Source organism: Strongylocentrotus purpuratus, unplaced genomic scaffold, assembly GCF_000002235.5.
Source record: "Strongylocentrotus purpuratus isolate Spur 01 unplaced genomic scaffold, Spur_5.0 spur5_scaffold_14, whole genome shotgun sequence".
Classification (NCBI taxonomy): domain Eukaryota; kingdom Metazoa; phylum Echinodermata; class Echinoidea; order Camarodonta; family Strongylocentrotidae; genus Strongylocentrotus; species Strongylocentrotus purpuratus.
The window spans coordinates 15,214,402-15,239,791 of NW_022145599.1; the positions used below are offsets into that span (position 1 = coordinate 15,214,402).

The 25,390-nt window shown below is 37.8% G+C and overlaps 2 protein-coding genes across 2 annotated transcripts; one reads left to right on the top strand and one right to left on the bottom strand.

Moving 5' to 3' along the window:
• The first annotated feature begins 1,973 nt into the window (after positions 1-1,973).
• Positions 1,974-6,217, top strand: LOC105440477 (lazarillo protein-like). The gene is made up of 4 exons (XM_030985028.1): positions 1,974-2,313; positions 4,146-4,212; positions 4,882-5,037; positions 5,379-6,217. Exons 1-4 carry the CDS (start codon positions 2,176-2,178, stop codon positions 5,609-5,611), a joined length of 594 nt encoding a protein of 197 aa, XP_030840888.1. The 5' UTR covers positions 1,974-2,175; the 3' UTR covers positions 5,612-6,217.
• A 17,176-nt stretch (positions 6,218-23,393) lies between these two features.
• LOC115923787 (5-hydroxytryptamine receptor 1-like) lies at positions 23,394-25,390 on the bottom strand. Its single transcript, XM_030985096.1, has 3 exons — positions 25,076-25,390; positions 23,837-24,533; positions 23,394-23,644 (listed from the first exon to the last, which is right to left on the bottom strand). Exons 1-3 carry the CDS (start codon positions 25,388-25,390, stop codon positions 23,394-23,396), a joined length of 1,263 nt encoding a protein of 420 aa, XP_030840956.1.

Here is a 25,390-nt window from a genome sequence, read left to right on the forward strand (position 1 = left end):
CAAAATACGCCGTGCGGCTACCCTAACATATTATGTGACCGCTACCGTATGTGACCGTGTGAATGCTGCGGCGGTCCTATAATTGTTATTGGCCGTAGATATTTTAGACCGCACGGCCGCCGCGGCAAATGTGACTTATGCCTGGACTACATTTGGCCGGCGATTAGTCTACGGAGCCCGTATCCTGCCCGTATCCCCTTTTCCGTGCGGCCTCTGTGCGGAGGCAGGAGGCGGCCGTGAGATTTCCGTGCGGATTCACGGGCTCCGCAGCCTTTACGATTTTGTTTCGCATTTATCCCGGCCAATACAATAAATGGCACGATGCTCGTAGATAATGTAACCACAAACATCGTAGCCCGTAGCCTCCTACGATGTCTACGAAAAATCGTAGACTAATTTATCGTACGGCGTCCGGGGCATGTGTAATCCAGGCATTAGGCATAAGTGCCGAAGAAATATAAGTTGCACAACCACGACGGCACCTTAAAAAGGCCTCTAAATCTGTTCCGGCTAGCCACAGTGAAAGACAGGGTTACCCACAGGACCATATCAGGGGGTGTTTCACTAAGATTAAGATTGACTTTAAGTTGGACTTAACTATGGCAGGCCGTTTGTGCCACTGTTTGCTTTCACCATTTACTGGCATTGGATTCTCAAGGGACGTACAAATCATGGTCACAAATGTACAGAATTTTTTTATTTTTATTTAATTCATCGTTGAAGGAAAAAATATCATCTAAAGATCATAATTGAGAGACCAATGATGAGAGCAACCAGTGGCATGAATGGCCTGTCATAGTTAAGTCCAACTTAATGTCGATCTTAGTCTTTGTGAAACACTCCCCTGGAAGACGAAACACTGCAAAACTGCCCTCCAGGCAAGGAGGAATCGTGTCATGTTCCTATGCACTATAGTCTAATTCTGCTTCTCGTGCTGTTATTGGTCGAGACAAAATAGCAAAAAACAAACAAACAAACAAACAATAACAACGAAAGTATTACCATACGTATTGCAGCCGAATTTATTGCAATGTATTTTCCACAAAGCATCATTCTAAAATGGTAGACTTTCCATATTCTATTTAACTTCAGAAATCATGAATAAACTTGGATGTTGGGTAAATTATGTTTATTGTATTTTCTTGTAATAAATAATCATTATCCAGAAGGGTAGGCTTAACATACAATTATGCGAAAGTATGTGTTTTGGGAATAAATTCATGTCCAACAAATCGCACAAAACAAGATAGTATCCATAGCAGTAGAGGATACATGTCATCGAGATTATGTACGTCAATAATCCGGGTCCTCAAACTCTGCATACCTTGGCTCAAGAAAACACAGTGAATCACTCACCTCAGTAATTAATGATAAATCTTGAGAGGAATAAAAAATGATAATCACTTCTTATCATATTGCTAATCTGTTTTAAGAGTGAAGTTCCAAAGATAGACGGGGCTAAGTACGCCTCTTAAGGCTAACCTCTTGAGTTATCGATCTTTCGAGATATAACTCCATATTGGCGTAGATCCCGGGGAAGGGAGGGGTCATTTACTCCCCTCCCCACTTTTTATGAGAATTGAAATGGCATTGAAAATTTACCCCGTCCTTTTTAGCCGGGGTAATTATAAAAAGATAGAAGAAGAAGAAGCAGGAGGAGGAGGAATAGGGGGAAGGGAGAAGAAGGGGAGAAGAAAAAAAGAAGAAGAGGAAGAAGGAGGATTATGAGAAGAAGAAGAAGAAGAAATGATTTTTAACGGACGATTAGTCCAATTAATTCCACAATACTTCTGATGATACAATTATGTTATCGAAAGTGATTACCTTCGTAGTGATAGTTATTAATACTAAATGTCAGCTGTAGGTATAGTCTTCAACACTATCCAGTCGAGCCTCTGGCTCTGCCCCCCTCCTTTACTGTTTTGCCAAATATATGCCTTTGAAACTAGGACTGTGCAGTCAACACTGGTACAGATACATCGTCATTTTTAGTATGACAAATATAGTCGTTTACCTCTATAAAGTGTTACCATCTTGCATAGTTTGAAATCGGATATTAGGAGGTTTATTCCGCTGGCCTAACGACATCTTCTTCTTTTAATCTACAAACCAATCTTTTCATCATTTTACTGGTTTAAAAAAAAGTTTTGCTACGTTTGTTGAAAGATAAGGGAAATGGCTAATAAGAACACTCAATCCTGGTTTGCGCTGGTCGCAGTTTTCGGCGCCATCTTGTGCTTTTCGTCACCTGCGGAAGGACTCGGGACGGTGTATGATGTCGACGCCAACAAATATGTCGGACGCTGGTATAACGTAAGTAAGAATAGTGCCCTAGTCACGCCGTTGAGACCGACACAAAATCGAAAATGGACCGATAAAAGTACATTACCCTAAATGGCCAGGACGGTATTATATTGTCAATTAGTGGTTAATTAGGAGGTTACATGTCTTTATTCCAAAGGTTCATAAATTCCGAAGATTCATAATTCCGAAGGTTCGTTTTTCCCGAAAATGAAATAGGTTTTATAATCCCGAGTTAAGGTTCATTATCCACAAAATGATAAAGAACCCTTTATCTTTCTTTCGGAATTACGAACCTTCGGAAAAACGAGCGCCTCTCGATTTTGAGACAGTTTGGTCATGTGACTGGGGTATAAAAGCCGAAACCGGTTAGAGATCGGTCCCCAGACGTAAATAATCATATCTGATTGATTAACGTCTGTAAAAACCCAATTACACACTGTACGAAAACATGATAAGGACTTTAATTTTCAGTTTTCATTTAATGAGGTGAAAAGAAACTTTTTTTGGCCTAAACAATGAAAATGAAATCCATATAGCGATGTTTTAATCATAATAATTCATAGTAAGCAAGTTGCAGAATTAACTGGGGTATAAAAGTCGACATTCGATATCATATCTTATCACGCTTTGAGTATTGTAGTTGAAGTTTCTTGTTTCAGTAATAATAATAATAATAAAAATAAATATTAAAAAAATAACAAAATTAAAGAAAGAAATGTTTTTAGGCTTCAGCCATCGAAAAAGTTAGGCCTAATAAATTAAAGGTTTATTCAATGATTATCAGAATTTCGGAATTTCGGAATTTCGAAATAAAGATATAATCAAGAGCAAAACCCCCCAAAACTTGTGAATTTTACCATCCTTTAGCACTTTAGTGATATTTATGATTCCTAACCTTTTTTTATTAACCGTTTCTTATGTGATTTTGATTTATCATCTTTCTTTTTGTCTTTTGTATCTTTTATAGATTCTTCAAATTCTTTTCCTTTAAAATGCTACAATGTCTATGTTAACGTTGCGCATTTCGGCATTTTCATCTAGATTTCCTTTATTTAGTTAATGAGATGCATAATAAAAGCAAAAACTATAATGTAATATTAAAGGGTCGTCTAAGATATGCCACGATTTATAATTGTACATCGCCTTTAGCAAATATAAACATCGAAAACATCAGTTTGATGCATATATGTATAATAATTGCTGCAAACTTTTAAATCATCCTATCTGTATGTCAATATCAAGGTTGGGAGGTCAACACAGTTGATATTTGTAATTATCATTAGCATCTCCTTGATAATATTTGTTTGATTCCTGAAAAGGAAAAAATCTTGTACTTTGATACATGCTCAACGCTGCATAGGTATGATAAGGATAGAGTGGTCAATAAAATGGTATAGGGAACAATAGTCTCAACTTTCTGTGAATGTAATATGCTTACAGAATACCAACCTGTTTTAACATTATACCCTCATGTAATTGAGTTATTCTCTTCTCTTCTTCTTCTTCTTCATACACCCTCAATCATGGCGGTAGCATATCAAGAATTTGACATACGGAGAGAGAGAGAGAGAGAGAGTGGGGGGGGGATAGTATTACCACATGAACACCCTCTCAAAATCATCGTTCTCTGACATGTGCATTACTTACTCACTGTATGCATCAGTTAGTCCTGCTTATTTCCATGGGGCGTTTTATAGCCGATTGCGTGTGTATTTTTCTGAATTTTATCATTTCTTAAATCTTATAATTTGGGCGACCTGAAAAACGTTTGACTTTGAAACAAATAGACTCTTGAAAACATTTTCATTTTTTATGTTCCATTTTTTCATTTTTTGTTGTAGATGTACACAAATTTCTGGACAGACTCATTCACTGGAATAGATGGCGCAGAATGTACAACAGCTGAATGTACGTACCAATATAACTTGTAAGATGATGATGATAATGTTGATGATGATAATGATGACGACGACGATGATAATGATGATGATGATGATGATGACGACGTTGACGATGATGATGATGATGATGACGACGACGACGACGAGTACGATGATGGTAGCGACGATGATGATGATGATGATGACGACGACGATGATGATGATGATGGTGATGATAATGGTGATGATTGTGATTATGATGATGCTGATGATGATAACGCGAATGATTAAGGCATTGGTTTACAATGTGGAACTAAATGACACTGCTCTCACTGATGATGGTGATGAAGATGGTGATGATGATGTTGATGCTGATGATTAAGGTATTGGTTATGATTGTCGTGAAGGCTTACAACGTGGAGCTAGATGACGCTGCTCTCACTGATGACGGTGATGATGATGATGGTGATGATTGTGGTTATGATGATGGTGATGGTGATGATGATGTTGATGCTGATGATTAAAGTAGTGGTTATGATCGTCCTGAAGGTTTACAATGTGGAGCTAGATGACGCTGCTCTCACTGATGATGATGAGGAGGAGGATAATGACGTATCTCTATTTTTCTCTGGCCTTCACATTTATCTCTCTACCCTCCATGAAGTATTCAATCAGTAATTTTCTCTTCCTTCTTTAGATGGGAAGGTCTCTGAGACCAATTTTACCGTGACCAACGCTTACAGCGTAGGAGAGGGGGAACCTGTTACCAGCAGCGGCTATGCCTGGGTTCCTATCCAAAGTGAACCGGGAAAGGTTCTCATCGAACTTGATAACGATGCCGCAGCAAGTACATGTAAGTATAGTGACAAAGAATACTGTGTGATTCTTAAAATAAATCATGTGTCCCCCCCGCGTTAAAAATTACGTTTGACGTTTGACATCGTATTTTTATTTTTATTGTTTAGGCCTATGTAATCGAAAATAAATCAAACTACATCATACTCCATATTATTTTCGCCATAATACGTGTATGTACCACCCAACCCGATTTTCACACTCTCTCTCCCTCTCTCTCACTCACTTTCTATCTCTCTCTCTCTCTCTCTCCCCTTTCTCCCCTATCTCTTTCTCCCGTATGAAAATCAATCTGTATATTAATATGCTAATATGCATTGAACTTTTTTTCCCACCTAGATTGGATTCTCAAACTCGGCCCCATCGTCGACGACCAGTACGAGTACTCGGTCGTCACCGACAGCCAAGCCCGTTCACTCTCCGTCCTCGCCCGTGACCCCGAGACCTTTGACATCAACTATGACGCCGAGGTCACCGAGTATCTTCTCATTACAGGTTTCACAAGTCCGACGACCCAACGCGTTCGAGTTTACCACGGGGACGACTGCACATATCTTTCTCCTGAGGCATAAGATTTAATTCTCGTTGTTCTAATAATTTCTTTATTTCAAAGAACAGTACTTGCATAATTATATTATAATAATAAACATAACCAGATTCATGAACCTATTCGGGTTCAAGGCAATAATACAATTCAAATTAGAGTGACTTTAGGAGAAAACATATCGTCATTATTGACAGTTGTATGCGGGTAAGATAATAATGAGATGCGAGGGTAACGTATTGATTATCATAATTTATGGGTGGTGGGTACAGGTACATGGTTTATACTTGTCAATTACAGTTTTATCAATACTCATCTGGTACAAATAAATCATTGATGAAGATATTTTCTGCAATAAAAGTTAGCGATTCCTATATCAACACAAAGAACATTGTGTCGGCATTTGAACTAGTTTCAACGAACCATGCAACACCGGGGGTAGGGCAGGCGTTGAGCGGCTTCAACGGCTGGTTGTGGAAGCCGATGCATTGTCGATCACAAAACGAATAGGAACACATCAACAGTTCTATGAATTAAATCACTATCCGCATCTAAATCCCCTTTGAGTTTACACAAGTAACGTCTAAACTGTGTTGTAGTGCATGGTTACTAATATATTCCTTAAAAGGATAGTTGAGTTAAAACAAAAAAAAATAATGAAAAACTGAGTGTCAAATTTGAAAGAACATACAATTCAAATGACAAAATCATCTTTGTTCTATCAAAATCGGTTCAAAGACGTCTGAAATATCCATAAATATAATGATTTCTAGTACTTGTGTAGCACCACAAATATTAGATAATTTGAGAAAGCCGTTGAAAAAACGATATAGCGCCGTTTACGCCGTATTTCAGCCACCTTCCATTTTCATCCATGCACTGTCTCTCGAGGCCCTGCTATTGCACATTGCTGCCATGACTGTAGCCGATTTGCAGGAGGCTCGGCTGGTGATAATGGCGGCTCGCTTATGCTGCTGTTTAAATGACATGACAATGCAGAGTAGGGTTCACTAACTTGTTATCAGTGATCATGTTTGTAGTTTTTCTAAGCTGTGTGGCATGCTAAAAAGACGGTGCTCCTTGCACACAATGTTGCAGTAGTGAGGATGACAATTATATATAGGCCTAATAATGTAGAGCATTATCATTGAGATGAGTTTTGATTATATCTCATTTTATTTCTTTATTGGAATGATTATAGAATATTTAGAACAATAATGTGTTGACAACGAAAAGAACAAGCTGCAAAGACCAGCCTATGGAAGTTCCTAACTTAAAACATGTTAAAACAAAGTCTACGATAATGTCGATATTGCCAACCACTTTATTAAAGGGATAGTTGAGTTCTGTTGCAGAGGGCGCTACACAAATATTTTTTTGGTGAGATAAAGAAAAAACTGAGTGTCAAATTTAAAAGAACATACAATTCAAATGACAAAATCATCTTTGTTTGATCAAAATCGGTTCAGAAACGTCTGAAATATTCATAAATATAACGATTTCTAATACTTGTGTACCACCACAAATATTAGATAATTTGAAAAAGCCGTTGAAAAAACGAAATAGCGCCTTTTACGTCGTACTTCAGCCAATGCCGATGTTGGCTTTTTTGTTGGCATTTTCGTGTTGGTCATATTACGCACAACCAGCCGGCCCATGTATTGTTATTTTTAATTAAATAATTAATTAACGGTCACCATATTTTTTTTAAAGTGGAGCTAATTTGGTATGATCGTATTGGCTAAATTTCACACATTTTGGGGTCTAAAATTACCTTCATAGCAATTTTAGGTTCTAAAAGGGCACTAGAAATGTCATAGATAAGAATAAGAGCAATAACCATGCACTTTGAAGGCACTTGCGGTCTGAAAACATAACTCAACTATCCCTTTAAAATTATACATGAAGTAGCGGATGGAATTCGGTTATTCCAAAACGTACCTGCCGCTCAAAATTGCGAACGCGAATGCAACTAGCTAAAGTATTAAAGGTGAAGTGCGATTTTGCACATATGCATTTTTACTCTGTTTGCAGAAGATAATATCGTCATGTTATTATTTTTTTAGAACACTCTTCCAGTAATTTGTAATATTTCTGATAAAACAAAAACAACAACAACAACAAAACACTAAAATCTTCGATATGTATTCATTTTTATTCAAATATTTCCATAGAAATGAAAAAACAAATTGAAGATCATAATCTTAAGTTTGTGTTGCAAGGTTTCAATGATAATGCATAACTGAGTAAACCGGTTTTAGTTGTCATTCCTAAATTCCTGACTATTCTTGTCTCCAAGCTGTATACTTTTGTTCATTATTTGTTCACAATGAGTAAATGACGGTATGACCATGCCAACTATGTTTATAATATACTCATATCGAGAACAAACTATACTGTAATATTGTTTTAATAAGCTGCAGATATATTCTCTTCCCTTTTCCTTGTCTTTTGTAGTTAATTGTGTGTATCGGTTCATGTATCCCTGTAATTTCCCTTTCCCTGTTTTAGCGTGTATTTGTATTTTATAAACTTTACTTTAGCTAATCATGTCATTTGTATTTTAAGGAGCCTATCCACAACAAGCTCTGCTTTTCCATAGGCTCCGCCATTATATCTCTTAAGTTCAACTTAATGGACAATATTCTGAATAGTGTGTACCGGTATTGTATGTACATGTATATTATAATCATTTTCAATATGTTGTTACACTCTTTGAAAAATGAGATATTGTGGAAACCAATAAACAATCTATCTATCTATCTATCTAACTGAAAGGGCGCCATCTGTGCATCAGCTACTTGTAGCTTCGATAGGAGATGTAGGAGATCATTATTTAGATTTCAATAAATGTAAATTCATGTCAGTTTCTTTTTCTACTGGTATAGTGGGACAGCCAGACCGTCTGTTGTGATTTTTTCCTTTTCGTTCAAAATCATCCTTTCTTGATGGCCCTTCCACCACCCCCCCCCCCCCATTTTACTCGCTCTATCATTTACCATTCTACCTAGGTTTATAACCCTATCATCCGAATCCATAGTATAAAAAGGGATCTAAAGGACTTTTGAGCAGGGGCGGTTCGAGAGAGGGTGGGGTTTCAAGCCGACCCCTAATTTCTCACCCCGTCAATTTTCTCGATTATAAATGACAAATAATCGACGCACATGTCAAAAATCAATGTTAGAACCCCAGACCACCAAACCCACCCCTAAGGGAAAAAATCTAATTTTTGAGAACCACTCCCTGCTTTTGAGAAACCAACTAAGAGCAATGCCGAAGACTGTTGTTTTCAGAAATCATTTTCAGAACACGTAATATGTCCCCGTCATGTTCGCAAATTCACCAGGTGACATATAACGTACAAGCCGGTTGAAAATACCTTGGGTTTACTATTTTTTTTTCGAAAGGTTTTTTTGCGAAAAGTACATAAATATGAATACCATCTCCATGTATTCCATGGGGAGTAGACCTATACTGTTATTGACACGTCCTCATTGCCACTGACTGATGTGTCATCTACTGAACTTCACGGAATCGTATAAATAGACTTCGGACGAAAGGAGGCTTTGAATAAACTCACTGAGACTCCGATATATCCTGAAACAGGCGATACAACAGGAGGGCTGCCTTTAGTAACTCAGATAGCTACCCCCCCCCCCCCCCACCCTCGCCCCGCCCCTTCGCGGTCTGTAAGAATCTGCCCCACCTTCAGAGTTTGAACAACAGAACGTAAGCTCAAGCCGTGCTCGTGGCAACACCTTTTTTTCAATGTATGAGTTTATGCGACCATATAACTATGTTACAAATCAAATTATGTGTGACGATGTATATACATGGAAAAAATAAATAAACATCAAACTCAAACACGTCCCTGCTGGATACGTTTATATGGGTCATGAAAGCAACTGAGAGCAAAACATCTGATTGTTGGGTTTTGTTTTATTTAATTATAAGTTCAAATTCATTTATCCATTTATTTATTTATTTATTTCATTAATTAATTCATTTATTGGCTGGTCAGTTGATTTTTCCAAGCATTTGCACGTTTCGACCCTGGCTTGAATAAAAATATGAACAAATCGTCCAATTAGAAACCAGGAGTATTGTATAATAATGCATATAGATCGAGTGATACAAAAACAACATAGACCTAAAACGCGTGTATGTTTAGCCAATTCCAAATTATGCATAAGATCTTGATTTGTATTGTGGCCGACACACATATTTCGGAAATGAACTAATCGTAATCTCACATTGCTAAACGACATAAATAATGAAGAAAGAGAGGTGATAGTTTATGAAAGAGACAAAATTAATTGCTTTGTCAGAAAACAGATATTGAGGTTTCCGTTAGGTTTTTGGTGGGACTGTAGTTTCGATCTCCAAATCATTGGTAACAACTCCGTTTTAGAATTTAAGAGTCGGAGTGTGTCTTTTGCTTTTCCATCTCTTTCATTCAATGAAACCAAAATGTCTCGTAAAAATAATAATCATTTCCTGTAAATCGATCGTACATTTTAAAAAACAAAATATAGGATAATATAATTATCTCCATTCTAAACAGTATAGGCTATAATCATGACTTATAGGTCAACTGTCTATTCATAAAGTTTGATGATAAATTCCGCTCCATATCTGAACAAGGCTAATTAAAATATTATGCCCTTAGCCGAGTTTCCACGACGAAATGGTTATACTTTTCATGTAGAAAAAAAATCATGCTTCTCCGGAGTTGCATCTAATCACTGTATTCAATCCAATTGACCAACGTCTGAACATGTCACGGTAATGGGCTCTAATTCGTCTATTCATAAACGAGTAGATTAGAGGGTCGAGTAGGCAGTTGGAGAAGCCTAGCCACACCGTGGCCACGCCCATCCAATGGGGGACGTGGATCGATACGAGACAAGTGTTAACGATACAGTACGGTGACCAACAGACCACGGTGGTTAGCACCAGTAGGGTTCCTGGAAAGAAAGAAAAAAGCAGACACTGTTGGACAAAAGTGTTGGATTGAAATTATATGAAACACATCAACAAGGAAAATAATCTAGATGGTAACATTATTTCTATGTTACAAGACACTCAATATGATGAGAGATTCTGGAAATATATTAACAGAAAATTAACAGAATTTGGGGGAGGGGGGTGTATCCTGAGCTAATGGTGACTATAGGTTTGTTCATCACGACATGAAATAACCTTGGGGCGGAGGCTAAAGTTTATGAAACGATGAGCCGTTCTCAAAACGAAGAAATGCAGGGGCAAAATGATGTTCCGCATTTTGCCAGTAGAAAGACGGTGCCAGGTAAAAATGTCAGAGGTAAAAATGTCAGAGGAAAAAATGTCAGAGGTAGAAATGTCAGAGGTAAAAATGTCAGAGGTAAAATTGTCAGAGGAAAAAAATGTCAGAGGTAAAAATGTCAGAGGTAAAAATGTCAGAGGTAAAAATGTCAGAGGTAAAAATGTCAGTCGTAAAAATGTCAGAGGAAAAAATGTCAGTCGTAAAAATGTCAGAGGTACAAGCAAAAAAATTAGCAAAGTGTTTCGTACATGTCCTAGGGATAATACAATGTGGAAAATAGATTTTGAAATTTATTTTGTTGTGATCAGGCTTGCATATAATGAATGTCTAACATTTTTTGATATTTTGATTTGGTTGATGTGTTAATGTTTGTGAAACGGACCGGTTTGGCCGGTGGCAGCCTGCAACATAGCCCGTGTAACGTTCCAGAGACGAACAAAGTCCAAACGAAGAAATGAAAATTCTCGACAAAAGTCAAGTGTTAAAGTGAGTAGTGCATTTAGTACAAAATAGTTACATAATCCCGAGGAATCACGAAAAGTTACATAAGGGCTGGGCGCCCCGAACTCTGCTAAAGCTTTAGCACCTAATGGCGGCAAAGGAAGTGGAGTAAGAATAAGAAAATCAAGAAGTCGCTCCGAAAACTAAAAAGTCGCTCCGAAAACTAAAAACTCGCTCCAAAAAGTAAAAGACTGTCTCGATTCAGAAGCTCATCCCCATTTTAAACTCTCCGACAATTATAAATAACGATGTCATTTAAACCGAACCTCTGCAAAGCGCGCACTTCTCTAAAATGTGATGGTGCGGTTGGCATTTAAAGATAAAGTTGAGTTCTGGTCTTGCGAAGTTGCATTGTGAAAGAAACGGTGTGGAAGCAATCAGAAAAGGTTGATCATCTAGCATAAACATGTAAGTATTGGTGTGTAGTGCAAGGTTTTGGAGTCATCAAAATGATAAAATCTTTGACTCAGTCTTGATAAAGTAACAAGCACTGTACACAGAAAGATATTGATATGGGACTACACAAACATATGGCATACAAATCGGGCCTCATTTTAAAGCTGTTACTTGTCATATCTGGGATATGAAGTCATTTGAAATAGATTTTCAAGGAATAACTTTTTTCTTTGATGTTCTTCCACACTTGCATAATAAGAATGATAACAAACGCTCACATTATTGTTCACTTTTCCCCAGAACTCAACCTTCTCTTTAATTGATGTAACGTGGGCGGCTTTCTGCTTTGTATCGGAGTAACAAAGCTGCTTATTGATTTTTCCCAGACTATTTTATACCGCAATAGTAATCGACAGTATTTTATTGCAACGTGCGCACTTCGGGAATGTGATGGTGCGGTTAGCACTGATAACATGGCTTTCTGCTTTGTTTCAGCATGGACCCTACTTTCAGAGTATCAAAATACCAAGCCCACAAGAAAGTGGAATTGTCGGAAATATGCATTTATTGGAAATTACATATAATAGTAGTCATTGCCACGCAGTTGAAATGTCCAACAATCTTCAAAAGTGAAGGAGAAGTGGGGGGGGGGGGGGGAGGTTCATAGATATCTGATCCTATTTTGTGGGCTGTACTGACTTTTCTTTTTATTTAATGATTACACCATGGAGCGACAACTCAGCCTATAAAACATGGCCAAACTTCTCGATTTTAGAAATCTTTCCCCCCGGAAGTTTGCTCAGTGTACCAGTACCATTTGCTTATACAAAAGCATAATATACCGGTAAATAAATATTGAACTAGGCAGAATAATGGGACATGCATGGTTGCTACTCCGAGTTTCATGCCTTGCAAGCGATCATCAGACAAATTACTGATAGCATTCATCAAAGTACATGATTCCTCTACAACCTTGGTACAAATACGCTCAAAATAAGAGCTATACAATACATGTATATCCGTCCTCCATTTATTTCAACAATTACTTTACTGGGGCCTACAGCCTTACAAGCTTGCTTTCATGTAGGTCCCATCATATTTCTCTTAGTTAAATCACAAATTCATATTGACCACTTATCTTTGTTATTATTATTTGTTATTAAAATAAAAACAATTTTGTACTTCATTTGAAATAAATGTATGTTTATGAGAAATATGAAAATAAATGAAATGAAATGAAAAATAAGACTACAATACCTGAATACAATGCAATAAGAATACTCATGAGTAATTCCAATTGTATTTTTATTAGTTAAGTCTTTAGTCTTTTAGAGGTATTTGTACCAAGGTTGTAGGATAATCATGTACTTTTAAGAATGCTATCAGTTGTCTGATGACTGCTTGCAAGGCGCGAAACTCGGAGTAGAAACCATGTCCCATTAGTCTGCCTGCTCTGCCTCTAGAGGCATTGACCACTGTTCGGAAGGATATATAAAGCAAAGCATATATATAAGAGGAAGGGGAGAGCAGCCGGGTCACCGTGCCCCAGAAGAAGAATACCCTCCCCCCCCCCCCGTCTTCCTTCGGCAATAATCAGGCAAAAAGTCACAATTTTGGGCCGAAAGGTAAATAAATTTAAACTGGGAAAGTGGAAAATAAAGCAGCGGTGAAATAGCGACTGCAGAATATCCCTCGCTGTTCTTTTTCGATAAGCCTAATTAAATATATAACCCGGGTGTAATTATAACAAGCTTGTCACATGCTTTTGTTTTTATTGTATACCTCTAACATTTATACCTCTGACATTTTTACCTCTGACATTTTTTCCTCTGACATTTTTACCTCTGACATTTTTTCCTCTGACATTTTTACCTCTGACATTTTTTCCTCTGACATTTTTACCTCTGACATTTTTTCCTCTGACATTTTTACCTCTGACATTTTTACCTCTGACATTTTTACCTCTGACATTTTTACCTCTGACATTTTTACCTCTGACATTTTTTCCTCTGACATTTTTACCTCTGACATTTTTACCTCTGACATTTTTTCCTCTGACATTTTTACCTCTGACATTTTTACCTCTGACATTTTTACCTCTGACATTTTTACCTCTGACATTTTTCCTCTGACATTTTTACCTCTGACATTTTTACCTCTGACATTTTACCTCTGACATTTTTACCTCTGACATTTTTTCCTCTGACATTTTTACACCGAGCCAGAAAGACTTTGCACCCTCTTAACGCCAATAAGTACATGTACATTTTTTTGCGAGGGGAGCAATCAGAATTGATACATTCTGTCAAGTTAAAACTTGGCATTTCATTTCGAACACTTGTGGTAAAACAGTCAAATTGAAATTGTGATTTGCGGAAGGTTAAACATTTCTACAAAACTTCAAGAGATTTCAACACAGGAAGTACTTACCAGTCAAGGCAATTCTTTTTTCAAGGTTGAGTTTCTTTTGCATGGACCTACGATCTTTTTTCTTAATTCCTGTCATCACATTTCTCTGTTGATTAGTCTTATTTTCCTCCCCTTCTCCTTCAGCATGTTCAGTAACAGGTTCCTCGGTGATTGAAGACTGGGAGTAGTCCACAGGCTCTGGGGTAAGATTCGAGGGGGTAGGCCCTTCACTCGAATGGTCGATAACATCCATTGGCATGTCATTGTCAGTATGGGTCACACGGTCTTGGCCATCGTCGTCGTTGTCTGTAACGGAACTTACGTTGGTCTCGATACTAGGTTTCCCGTCGGCGTAGGACCTAAGCAACCGTTGTTGACACCACACTTTCAGGAACACACCAACATAGCACAAAACCATCGTAGGTACTAAGACTAAAAAGACGATGACGTTGAGAATAACGTAATAGAAACAGTCTTCCCGAAACTCTGGCGAGCAGTTGTGGGAAATTGTCTTATACCTGATCGAAGAGACGCCTCTGAATAAGGAGGGGGAGGAAGATCCAATGGCGGCGACCCAACAGAAGACGATAAAGACGATGGTTCTTAATTTGGAAGGAGGGAAGCGGGCCGACCAGACTACGGCCAAGTAGCGGTCCACGGAGATGGCCACGACTGTAGCAATGTTCCCGTAGGCAAAAAGAACGTTCCCGTGAATCTGCACACAATGATAAATGAGATTGAATTGAATGATGTTTCATATCCAATAGAAATCAGCTTTTCGACAAAACATTCCTGGACCATTACACCGGGATGTTCTTCAAGTGATGATTCACCACCAAGTATAACCATACGCGGCAACTTTCCCCGTATAATTTGCCATGCAACCCTGTATCCAAAATAACAACAACATTTTATCACAGTGATATGGGAATTTAGAAATCAACATATGCTGTAAAGATATAAAAACTATAAATCAACTTGCCGCCCAAATATTGAAGATTTATTAATGATTGCGAATTGGTAGCTGCAGCGCAGCTACCATTCATCCCCCAACTATTATTATGCAGAAACTATCTCAGGATTGCTTAATTTCTGAAAGTTTTAAACGATCGAGTGATACTATTTTGTTTTTGTTTTAGGAGGAGAGGAGTCATGACTTGTGATTTGGTATGTGAAATACTAATTAAGAAACGAAATAGATTTACCCCCAAATTACATATTCTTTTCATCTATAAAGTCCCTTTAATGTCCCAAATCGAAATACTGTAAAATCGTATATGAGAATGGTGGCGAAGAATGCCACACAGAATAAGACTCATAAAACACACAGCTTTGTTGTGAAGGAGAAAATAGCCGTGGTCGAACACGGATACTATGGCGAAAGATATGTTCGTGATTGTAAAGCCGAGGTCGTTTATGATGAGGTTCAGGATCAGCCAGTTATGACGGTTCTTTCTCAGAACCTTTTCTCGAAGGATCGCCGACATCGCGATCAGATTGGCGACCAACGCTCCGAGAAAGATAATGACAACGGTGATACCTTCGATGACGGCCACCACCGACGTCGACTCGTGGTAGATCGTGACACCATCACGTCGATCGTACGGCGTTGGGGAGGTATCCTGACTCGATATCGTATCACGAGAATTCATTCTTAGAAAGTGGTCTTTACAATGAAGGATAACAGCGACCGTTTATTATTCAAATGATAAAAGATGATGATCAGCAAATCTGGACAGCTTGAAAACAATGCTAGATTTATACAATAGTCCGTTACTTGACTCAAATAAAAGCCAATCAATTCGATCGCACTTTTAACTTTCTCTTTTGACGTACAGGATATGACGTAGGCCGATTCAGATACTAAATGTTTAGTTTTCATTGTAGCCTTTTGATGATAAACCATTCATTGCTTGATCGATGTTACAGGGATGTCTCAAGGAAAATGTCTTATCATAATTTTTCATGACCACTTACCCTAAGCTGTATTTTTCTTCTTCTTCTCTATGCATTACGATATAAGGGAATAACTTATATGTACATTTTGTTTAATGTTAGTATTATGAAATATTAATTTATAACAGTTGCTGACTACACGCCAAATATTTGTCTATAATTAAGTTTATATTTTGTCCGCTCTTACAACAAATCTTGATAATTTCTGCTTAATTGATCATTCTAAAACCATAACTACTAAAGGGATGTTTTTATTTGGCATGTTTGAAATAGATTATACCCTAGTCTATGAATCTATTGAATCTTTGTCTTTATCACATTTTTCTTCTTTAATGCCTAAAAAAGGTCCGTTACTACAAGTACATTGAAAACCAATCAATTCAATTGCATAAATAAACTTCCTCCTTTGACAGGATATGATGAAGGCCGATTCAAAGAATAAACGTGTCGTTTTCATATTAGCATATTAAAGATAAACCATTCATTGCTTGAGCGGTGTTAAAGGGATGCATCAAGAAAAAAATTGATTATAATTTTCATGGCCACTTAGCCAAAGCTGTATTTTTCTTCTTCTTCCTGTATTACTAATTCAGGGGGGAAATAGTATATCATTTTTTCGTTAAATCTTAACATTAAGGAAATACCACTTAGCCAAACCTGTTTTGTTTTTTTTATTATTCTTCTTCCTGCATTACCCAATATTATACAGACATCCACAAACACCAGCAATTTTGTTGTATTATTATTTGTATAATGAGTCACTTCGTGTCCTTTTCTTCTTTTCTCCCTGCATGACGATACAAGGGAATAATGAGTATGTAATTATTTTTGTAATGTTAGCATTTAGAAAATATGGATATTCTGGATATTTTCCCATATTTTCAAAAAGTAGGTCAAGGTCAAATACGAGGTGGGTGTTATTTCGTGTTATTTTGAACTTTCCTGATCTTTCTTTCCTCATCCGGTGCAGAGTTCATCTCAGATGATCTACGGATCAACATAGTCTACAAAAGTCCCAGAGAACTATTAAAAAGGGATATATAAAAAGAGAGAGAGAGCGAAAGAGAGGGAGGGGAGAGAGAGAAAGAGAAAGAAAGAAGGGGAGGAGGGAGAAGGAGAGAGAGAGAGAGAGAGAGTGAGATAGGGGGTAGAGAGAGGGTCAGAGAGTTAGAGAGAAAGAGTAAGAAAATATTGCCTCTGACAAAGTTTAGGTATACAAAAAAAAGTTTACACCTAGAAAGTTGCTCATGTGATGTTTGAACAAAACAATTGGGATTTGGGTATTAATTCGGTCTTTGCAGATCCAAATAATGTACCTAACAAAATTAATCATGCCACACATATCAATATCGAATATCAACGAACATTTGTGCTCGTGTGTGTGACTTTGCTTCTGCAAAAAGCATATGCAATGCATTTCATTTGATACATTCAATTCATTCTCTCACTCCGCTAATCCCAACATTATATACATGCTGTAGGCATCATTTTGGCGCAAGTCGATTTTTGCACTCTCGCAAACAATGCCTCCGGTTCATCCAAGCGTGAACACACACCACACAAAAATGATACCAAATGATTTGGGATAAAACACTCTTTCATAAGATCTATAAAAATTCACTATTCATAGATGATTTTTTTAAAAATAATTAGCAATTTTCTAGGTGTAAACTTTTTTTGACTCACACGATAGTTGTACTAGGCAGATGACCTTATAGTTTGCAGACACAGAACCTTGTCAGTTGCTGTGCGTAACAGTGTCTGCACAGTGAGACTATGCTCAGGGCATGCTGCCAAGGCTCTACTAAGCTGATTTGATGCAGCCATACACTGGCAGAGCTAGACTTAGTCCATAATCTGATCGGTTAATAATAATAATAACTTTTATTTACCCAGTGTAGCCAGTAAAGGTATAGACCAGTTTTGGAACCCCCCCCCCCCCTGTCAAAAAATTAAATGGAAGCTCTTATTACCAATCATGAGAAAGAATATATGCTTTGACTAATACGTTATGATCCCGGTAGATGATACCAATTTTTCTGGGGAAACCGCCTACTAATTGATATATTTGGTAAATTATTATATCTATCCGGACTGGATAGATATCGCGTAGTACCATATACATTTTTCTGTGTACAGTGCTTGTAACTTTACCAAGACTGGGCCAAAGCAATTTGATGATTCCAGAACCTTGCAGTACACACCAATACTTTAAAAAAAATCCTCTGTACGGCCATGCAATATGGCTCAAGGCATGGGCACACAAAATATTTTTTTCTGTTGGGGACCGGGGGAAATTCAATGAACTATTGATAATTTATTGCATTTTCTTCGTTTTTTTCTACATAGCCCCCGTTGCGTACAGTCATGGTTCAGTTGCAAAGCAATGACCTCGTAACTGTGAGGCCCCAAGATCAAAACCGTGTCGCTGTGCTATTTTAGTGCCCTTTTGTGGGGCATTAATCCTCATTACTGTCATTTATGAGTTAATGGCGTAGGTCCCGTAGTTGATAAGCATAGTAGCATACACATGCTTTAGCAGTCACGCAAAACAAACACTGGCAAATTATTATTCAATAAAATCTGAGAATGTAAACTATCCTCTAGATCTATTAGGAATAAATCATTGTCAAAATAATTCCATAAATTGGGGTAAAAAAAAAATTTCAACTATATGAGCGACAGTGTAAATGGAAAATAAATGAACATCAAACTCAAACACGTCCCAGCTAGATACATTTATATGGGTTTTGAAAGCAACGGAGAGCAAAATTATTGAGTTTTTATTTTATTTATTTATTTATAAATTTCAATTCATTTAGCCATTTATTCATTTATTTTATTCATTATATTCATTTATCAGTTCGTCAGTTAATTTTTTCCACAATGTTCATGTTTCGACTCTGGCTTGAAGAAAAGTAAAATAACAAATCCTCCAATAAGAAACCAATGCTTGGGAGGATAACAATGTAAAGATCGAGTGATAGAAAACAACATACGCCTGTGTGTTTAACCAATTCCAAATTATGCATAAGATCTTGATTTGTATTGGGGCCGACATATAGAATTAGGCAACGAACTAATCGTAATCTCACATTGCTAACATTGCTAAACAACTTAAAACAATGAAGAAAGGAAGTGATAGTTTATGAAAGAGGCAAAATTAAGTGCTCTGTCAGAAAAGATATATCGAGGTTTCCGTTAGGCTTTTTTTTGTTTTCATAGGTTTTTATTCGTTTCTCTCAAAGAAAAAATTGTACATTTATAACATTGGATACAAAATAACAAAATAATTTAACATAGGTCTTATAAATTTACCAATGATCTTTTACATTTACATACAAAAGTTACACCTCTTCATTTTCCTTTGGAGACAAAAAATATTATATATATAACAAAAAAAGAGAAAAAGCTACAAAACACCTACTACCCCCCCCCCCACCCACACAACATTTAAACACATAACATGTACAAAAGTATACAAAACACACACTTACATAGAACGAGCAAAAAAAAAAAAAAAAAACAACAAAAAAAAAGAGAGAAGAGAGGAGGGTCAGAAAGTTGTATATTGAGGAAAAAAAAAATGAAAACATTTATTCTAAACTTTCCAAAGCTTCCCATTTCCTTAAATGAATTGAAAGTGTGTCTCTTTCCATTGAAAGTTTTTTCTCTTCATTTCTATTTTCCAACAATTTATATTCTATTTCTTTTGCTTTTGGAGGGTTTCCCTTCTCTCTACTGTGGAAAATCATATATTTAATCAAAATTAAAATGTGGTTCAATAATTGCTCTGTTTTAAAAGTAGTGTTATCTATTCCTATATGAATTTCTTTCCAGGATAATTTCTTCAAAATTGGTAAATTAAGTCTATCTCCACATTTCCCCCAGACTTCCTTTATTGTATTACATTCAAAGAATACATGTTGATAAGTTTCTTCAAAATTTTTGCAAAATGAGCACAAAACATTTTCATGGAACCTGAATCTATGTAAATGATGATTTGTATATAAAATATTATGCAATAATTTGAACTGAAATTCTCGCAGTTTACTACTTAAGGTACACATCCTTGGTTGAACATATATCTTTTCTACTTCTTTTCTTGGAATATTGTAAAGTGTCATTAAATTGCCGCCTGCCGAGTTTGTTTCTACATTCTTTTTAATTTGACTCTTATATACCATTTTTGCAGTTAAATCTTCAAATGTAAACACTTTCTTTGAAAAAATAAATTCTAAACTAAAGCCAGTGTATTAAATTGCCTTTCTTAAAGGTTGAACATTCTGTTTCCATTCATAAGGGGCTACTTTATAAATTTGTTTTACTTTATCAATTTCCACTCTGCTCAAACCTAACATTATAAAATGAGCTTCAGGTTTCAATTCTCCATTTTCTTCACAAATGTGATGAATTCGATATATATTTTTTAAAAACAAAGTTTCCTCAAATAAGGTTTGACCTTCTAGTTGAATAAAATCATTATTATACAATATTTCATTCCCTTTGTATCTCTCTTCTGTTTTAACATATTCTTTCATATCTATCCATGCTTTCAGAAGATTCTGATAAAAGGAAGGTAACATTAGTTTCACTGTATCTCTCCAATAATTTGATGGGAATGTAGTTTCGATCTCCAATTCAATTGTTGTTACAACTCAGTTTTAGATTGTAACAGTCGGAGTGTGTCTTTTGCTTTTTCATCTCTTTTATTCAATGAAATCAAAAGCTCTCGTAATAATAATAATTATTTCCTTTAAATTGATAGTACATTTCAGAAAACAAAAAATAGGATAATATAATTATTTCCATTCTAAACAGTATAGGCTATAATCATGAATTATAGGTCAACTGTCTATCCATAAAGTTTGATGATAATGATGGTGATTGATGATTGCTTTACCCGACTACTGTGTATGCTTGTTAGTTAGCAACCGGGGACCGACGGCTTTAAGTCTTAAGAGAAACTTGGCAATGAAGAATAATCCCTTATACACAGTAAAAACGCTGCTTAAAAAAGTGATGTTCACTTACAGTTGTACACTATCTTAAACAACAGTTGAACAAATTGTAAACAATGTTGCTCGAAACGAAAGTAATTTTGTTAAACATTCGCTGTTTAAAATTTAATGACTGCTATATTTACTACACGAGAGCTTTTAGACAGTGTTGTTTACATATGACGTCATGTGTCACGTGCCAGTAAAGTGCGCGTTGGCTAAAAGCTTTGTTTCACATCATGGCCGACCAAGCTGTAGCGGTGTCGTGGATGAGTGGAAACGTCGCCGGACTGTCGATCACAAGGTCCACGGTTCGAGTCCCGCCGCGGCACTAATGTCCTTTGGCAGCCTAGCATAGCCGGGTAATGTTGGAGCGCCTTGAGGACCTTGCAAGGTCGGTACGTGCGCTATATAAGAATCCAATATTATAATTTAACAACAGCTCCTTTTTAAACAACTTTCTTTAAACAACCCAGTTGGTGTAAACAACCCCCACTGAACAACAGCTCCTTTTTAAACAACTTTCTTTAAACAACCCAGTTGGTGTAAACAAGCCCTACTGAACAACAGCTCCGTTTTAAACAACTTTCTTTCAACAACCCAGTTGGTGTAAACAACCCCCACTGAACAACAGCTTCGTTTTAAACAACCGTCTTTAAACAACACCGGTTGTTTAAATTGTGATTTTAAACAAGTTGTTCAAAATGTTGAACAACTAAGTGTTTAAACTTTAAACAACTCGAGTTGCTTAACATTTTAAACAACTCTTAGATCAGGTCACCCGTTAATCCAAAGTTGTTTAAACTTTTAAACAACATGTTCACTCAAATTTTAACTGTGTAGTTATGGCACGAGCGCACTGATTTGGATTGGAACCCGGGCCTCCCGAGACAACTGCTCTACCACTGAGCCATCGCGCCTATACTCACATATCTTGTCTAATTAATCCTGTATTGGATGAATCCCAGAATTTTTAAGTCGAAAACGAGTCAAACTTCTTTAAAAACAAAACTTAGGTTTAAAATAAAACATGTATTCTAATGTTGAGCACAGTGACCGTAAACTAGAAGAAAGCAGTACAATTGATCGTGATAGAATATAATTTGAGAGCAAGCAGAAATTTCATTGCAATAGATGGTGGACACATAATATAATAATTATGAATTAATAAATCGAAGACTGGATCACTCTTACACTCTTCAGTATAGAGTACTGTAATCATGTTATTTAGACGATTAAAACATAAACAAAGCTAGATTTATTCAACATTACATTTTAATTACGACCATTTCGACAACTGTGGATTCCTATCTATTAGTGATATGAGCTTTCAAACATTCAAATTTCCCTCGGCGTCTCATGATAATAACGCATAAAGCCCCAGTCCCATATAAAGCCGGACCAGCACGGACGAGCACGGACCACTCCGGACCATCCTGGACCATGGTCTGGTGTGATCCGGGATGGTCCGGGATGTTTTGTTCAAAAAAGTGTGATGCTTTTAAGCTACAGTCCCATATACGTCCCGGACCGTCCCGGACCATCCCGGACCCCATCCGGGGTGATCCGGGATTCGGTCCGTGTTGACACCGTGTTGGCACCGGGGTGGTCCTGGATGGTCCTGGATGGTCCTGGATGGTCCTGGATGGTCCTGGGCGGTCAATAACTCACTCCCGGACTGCCACGGATCAACACGGACCGCCCCGGCGCCACTACGGATGACCCCGGACCCAGCACGGTGGCTACACGGATCACCCCGGATCAAACTATTGTCCCGGACCGTCCCGGACCACCCCGGCAGTTTTTGACCGTCAAAAACATCCGGGGTCGACTCCCGGACCGCCCAGGACCATCCAGGACCATCCAGGACCATCCAGGACCATCCAGGACCACCCCGGTGCCAACACGGTGTCAACACGGACCGAATCCCGGATCACCCCGGATGGGGTCCGGGATGGTCCGGGACGGTCCGGGACGTATATGGGACTGTAGCTTAAGATAAAACAGTTTTCTAAATATCGTGCATGGTGTATCATTACTTCTCTTGTGATACAAATTAAATGTAAAGACTACGTTTCCTATTGGCATTTTTTCCTTCTTTTTAACAGACACTAAACACATTTATATATATATATATTTGGCGGCTTTCCGCTCCATATCTGGACAAGCCTTTATCAAAATACCATGCCCTTTGCCGAGTTTCCACGGCGAACATTTGATATTCTTTCTATTGAGAACAAAAATCATGCTTCTCCAGAGTTGCATCTAATCAATGTATTCAATCCAATCGACCAACGTCTGAACATGTCCCGGTAACGGGCTGCAATTCGTCTATTCATGAACGTGTAGATAAGAGGGTCGAATAGAGAGTTGGAGTAAGCCAGCCACACCGTGACCACGCCCATCCAATGGGGGATGTTGATGGATAGGAGACAAGAGTTGACGATGCAGTACGGTAACCAACAGACCAAGGTGGTTAGCACCAGTAAGGTTCCTGTAAAGAAAAAGAGAAAAGCAGACACTGTTTGAAAAAAGTAACAAGGAACTGAAGGTAAATGATAACATTATATATTCTGTCGTGTTAAACACACTTGTGGTAACACAGTGAAATTGACATTACGATTTTCACAAAATTAAACATTTCTACAAACTTTATTAAAGAGATTCCAACACAGGAAGTACTTACCAGTCAGGGCAACTCTTTTGTCAACGTTGAGTTTCTTCTGCATGGACCTACGATCTTTTTTCTTAATTCCTGTCATCACATTTTCCTGTTGAATAGTCTTATTTCCCTCGTTTTCTCCTTCAGCATGTTCAGCGTCAGGCTCCTCGATGTTTGAAGACTGGGAGTAGTCCATAGGCCCTGGAGTAAGATCCGAGCAGGTAGGTCCTTCAATCGACTGGTCAATGTCATCCATTTGCATGTCATGGTCAGTATGGGTCACATGGTCGTGGTCGTCATCGTCGTTGTCTTCTACGGAACATACGTTGCTCATGATACTAGGTTTCGCGTCGGCGTAGGACCTAAGCAACCGTTGTTGACGCAACACTTTTAGGAACACACCAACATAGCATAAAACCATCGTAGGTACGATGACTAGAAAGATAATGACGTTACGGGTGGTGCCATAGAAGCAGTTTTCCCGAAAATCTGGCGAGCAGCTGTGGGAAATTGTCTTATAGCTGATCGAAGAGACGCCTCTGAATAAGAAGGGTATAAAGGAGGATCCAATGGCGGCGACCCAACAGAAGACGATAAAGACGATGGATCTTGATTTGGAAGGAGGGAAGCGGGTCGACCAGACTACGGCCAAGTAGCGATCCACGGAGATGGCCAACACTGTGAGAAAGTTTCCTAAGGCAAAAAGAATGTTACCTTGAACCTGCAAATAATGATAAATGAGATTGAATTAATGTTTCATATCCAGTAGAACGATCGAGTGATACTTTTTTGTTTTGAGTAGGAGAGGAGTGATATTAGATTTGTAATTTGGTATGCGAAATACAAATTATGAAACTAAATAGATTTACAAAACAATTAATAATAATAATAATAATAATAGCCTAATAGTCCACTCCGAATTTTATTAAACCGAAACGGAAATTCTTTTTGCCCAATTGATCGTGAGCCCGGCAGCCACTGAGCAGCGCCAGATCGACGTTGCTCTATCCCTTATTGTTGAACGCCAAACAAGGTAGCAACAACTCCCATCTTTTAACGTCTTTTGGTATGACGCGGCCGGGGTTCGAACCCACGACCCTCCCGGTTGTGAGGCGGACGCTCTACTGACTGAGCCAACACTCCGGTATCAATTACAAGTTCTTTTCATGAGAAGTATAACGTTCCTTTAATATCCCAAATCGAAATATATTAAAATCGTATATGAGAAAGGTGGCGAAGAATGCAAACTAGAAAAAGACTTACATAACACACAGCTTTGTTGTGAAGGAGAAAATAGCCTTGGTCGAACACGGTTACTACGAGGAATGATATGTTCATGATTGTAAAGCCAAGGTCGTTTATGATGAGACTCAGGATCAGCCAGTTATGAAGGTTCCTTCTCAGAACCTTGTCTCGAAGGATCGTCACCATCGCAATCAGATTGGCGACCAACGCTCCGAGGAAGATACCGACAATGGTGATACCTTCGATGACGGTCACCACTGACGTCGACTCGTGGTAGATCGTGACACCATCACGTCGATCGTACGGCGTTGGGGAGGTATCCTGACTCGACAT

Excerpts from the sequence above, each read along its gene's own strand:
- LOC105440477 (XM_030985028.1), top strand. The coding sequence starts at position 2,176 with ATGGCTAATAAGAACACTCAATCCTGGTTTGCGCTGGTCGCAGTTTTC. Across the intron at positions 2,314-4,145 it reads ATGTCGGACGCTGGTATAAC|ATGTACACAAATTTCTGGAC; the intron begins GTAAGTAAGAAT and ends TTTTTGTTGTAG. Across the intron at positions 4,213-4,881 it reads AGAATGTACAACAGCTGAAT|ATGGGAAGGTCTCTGAGACC; the intron begins GTACGTACCAAT and ends TTCCTTCTTTAG.
- LOC115923787 (XM_030985096.1), bottom strand. The coding sequence starts at position 25,390 with ATGTCGAGTCAGGATACCTCCCCAACGCCGTACGATCGACGTGATGGT. Across the intron at positions 24,534-25,075 it reads ACAACAAAGCTGTGTGTTAT|GTTCAAGGTAACATTCTTTT; the intron begins GTAAGTCTTTTT and ends CATTATTTGCAG. Across the intron at positions 23,645-23,836 it reads CAAAAGAGTTGCCCTGACTG|GAACCTTACTGGTGCTAACC; the intron begins GTAAGTACTTCC and ends TTTTCTTTACAG.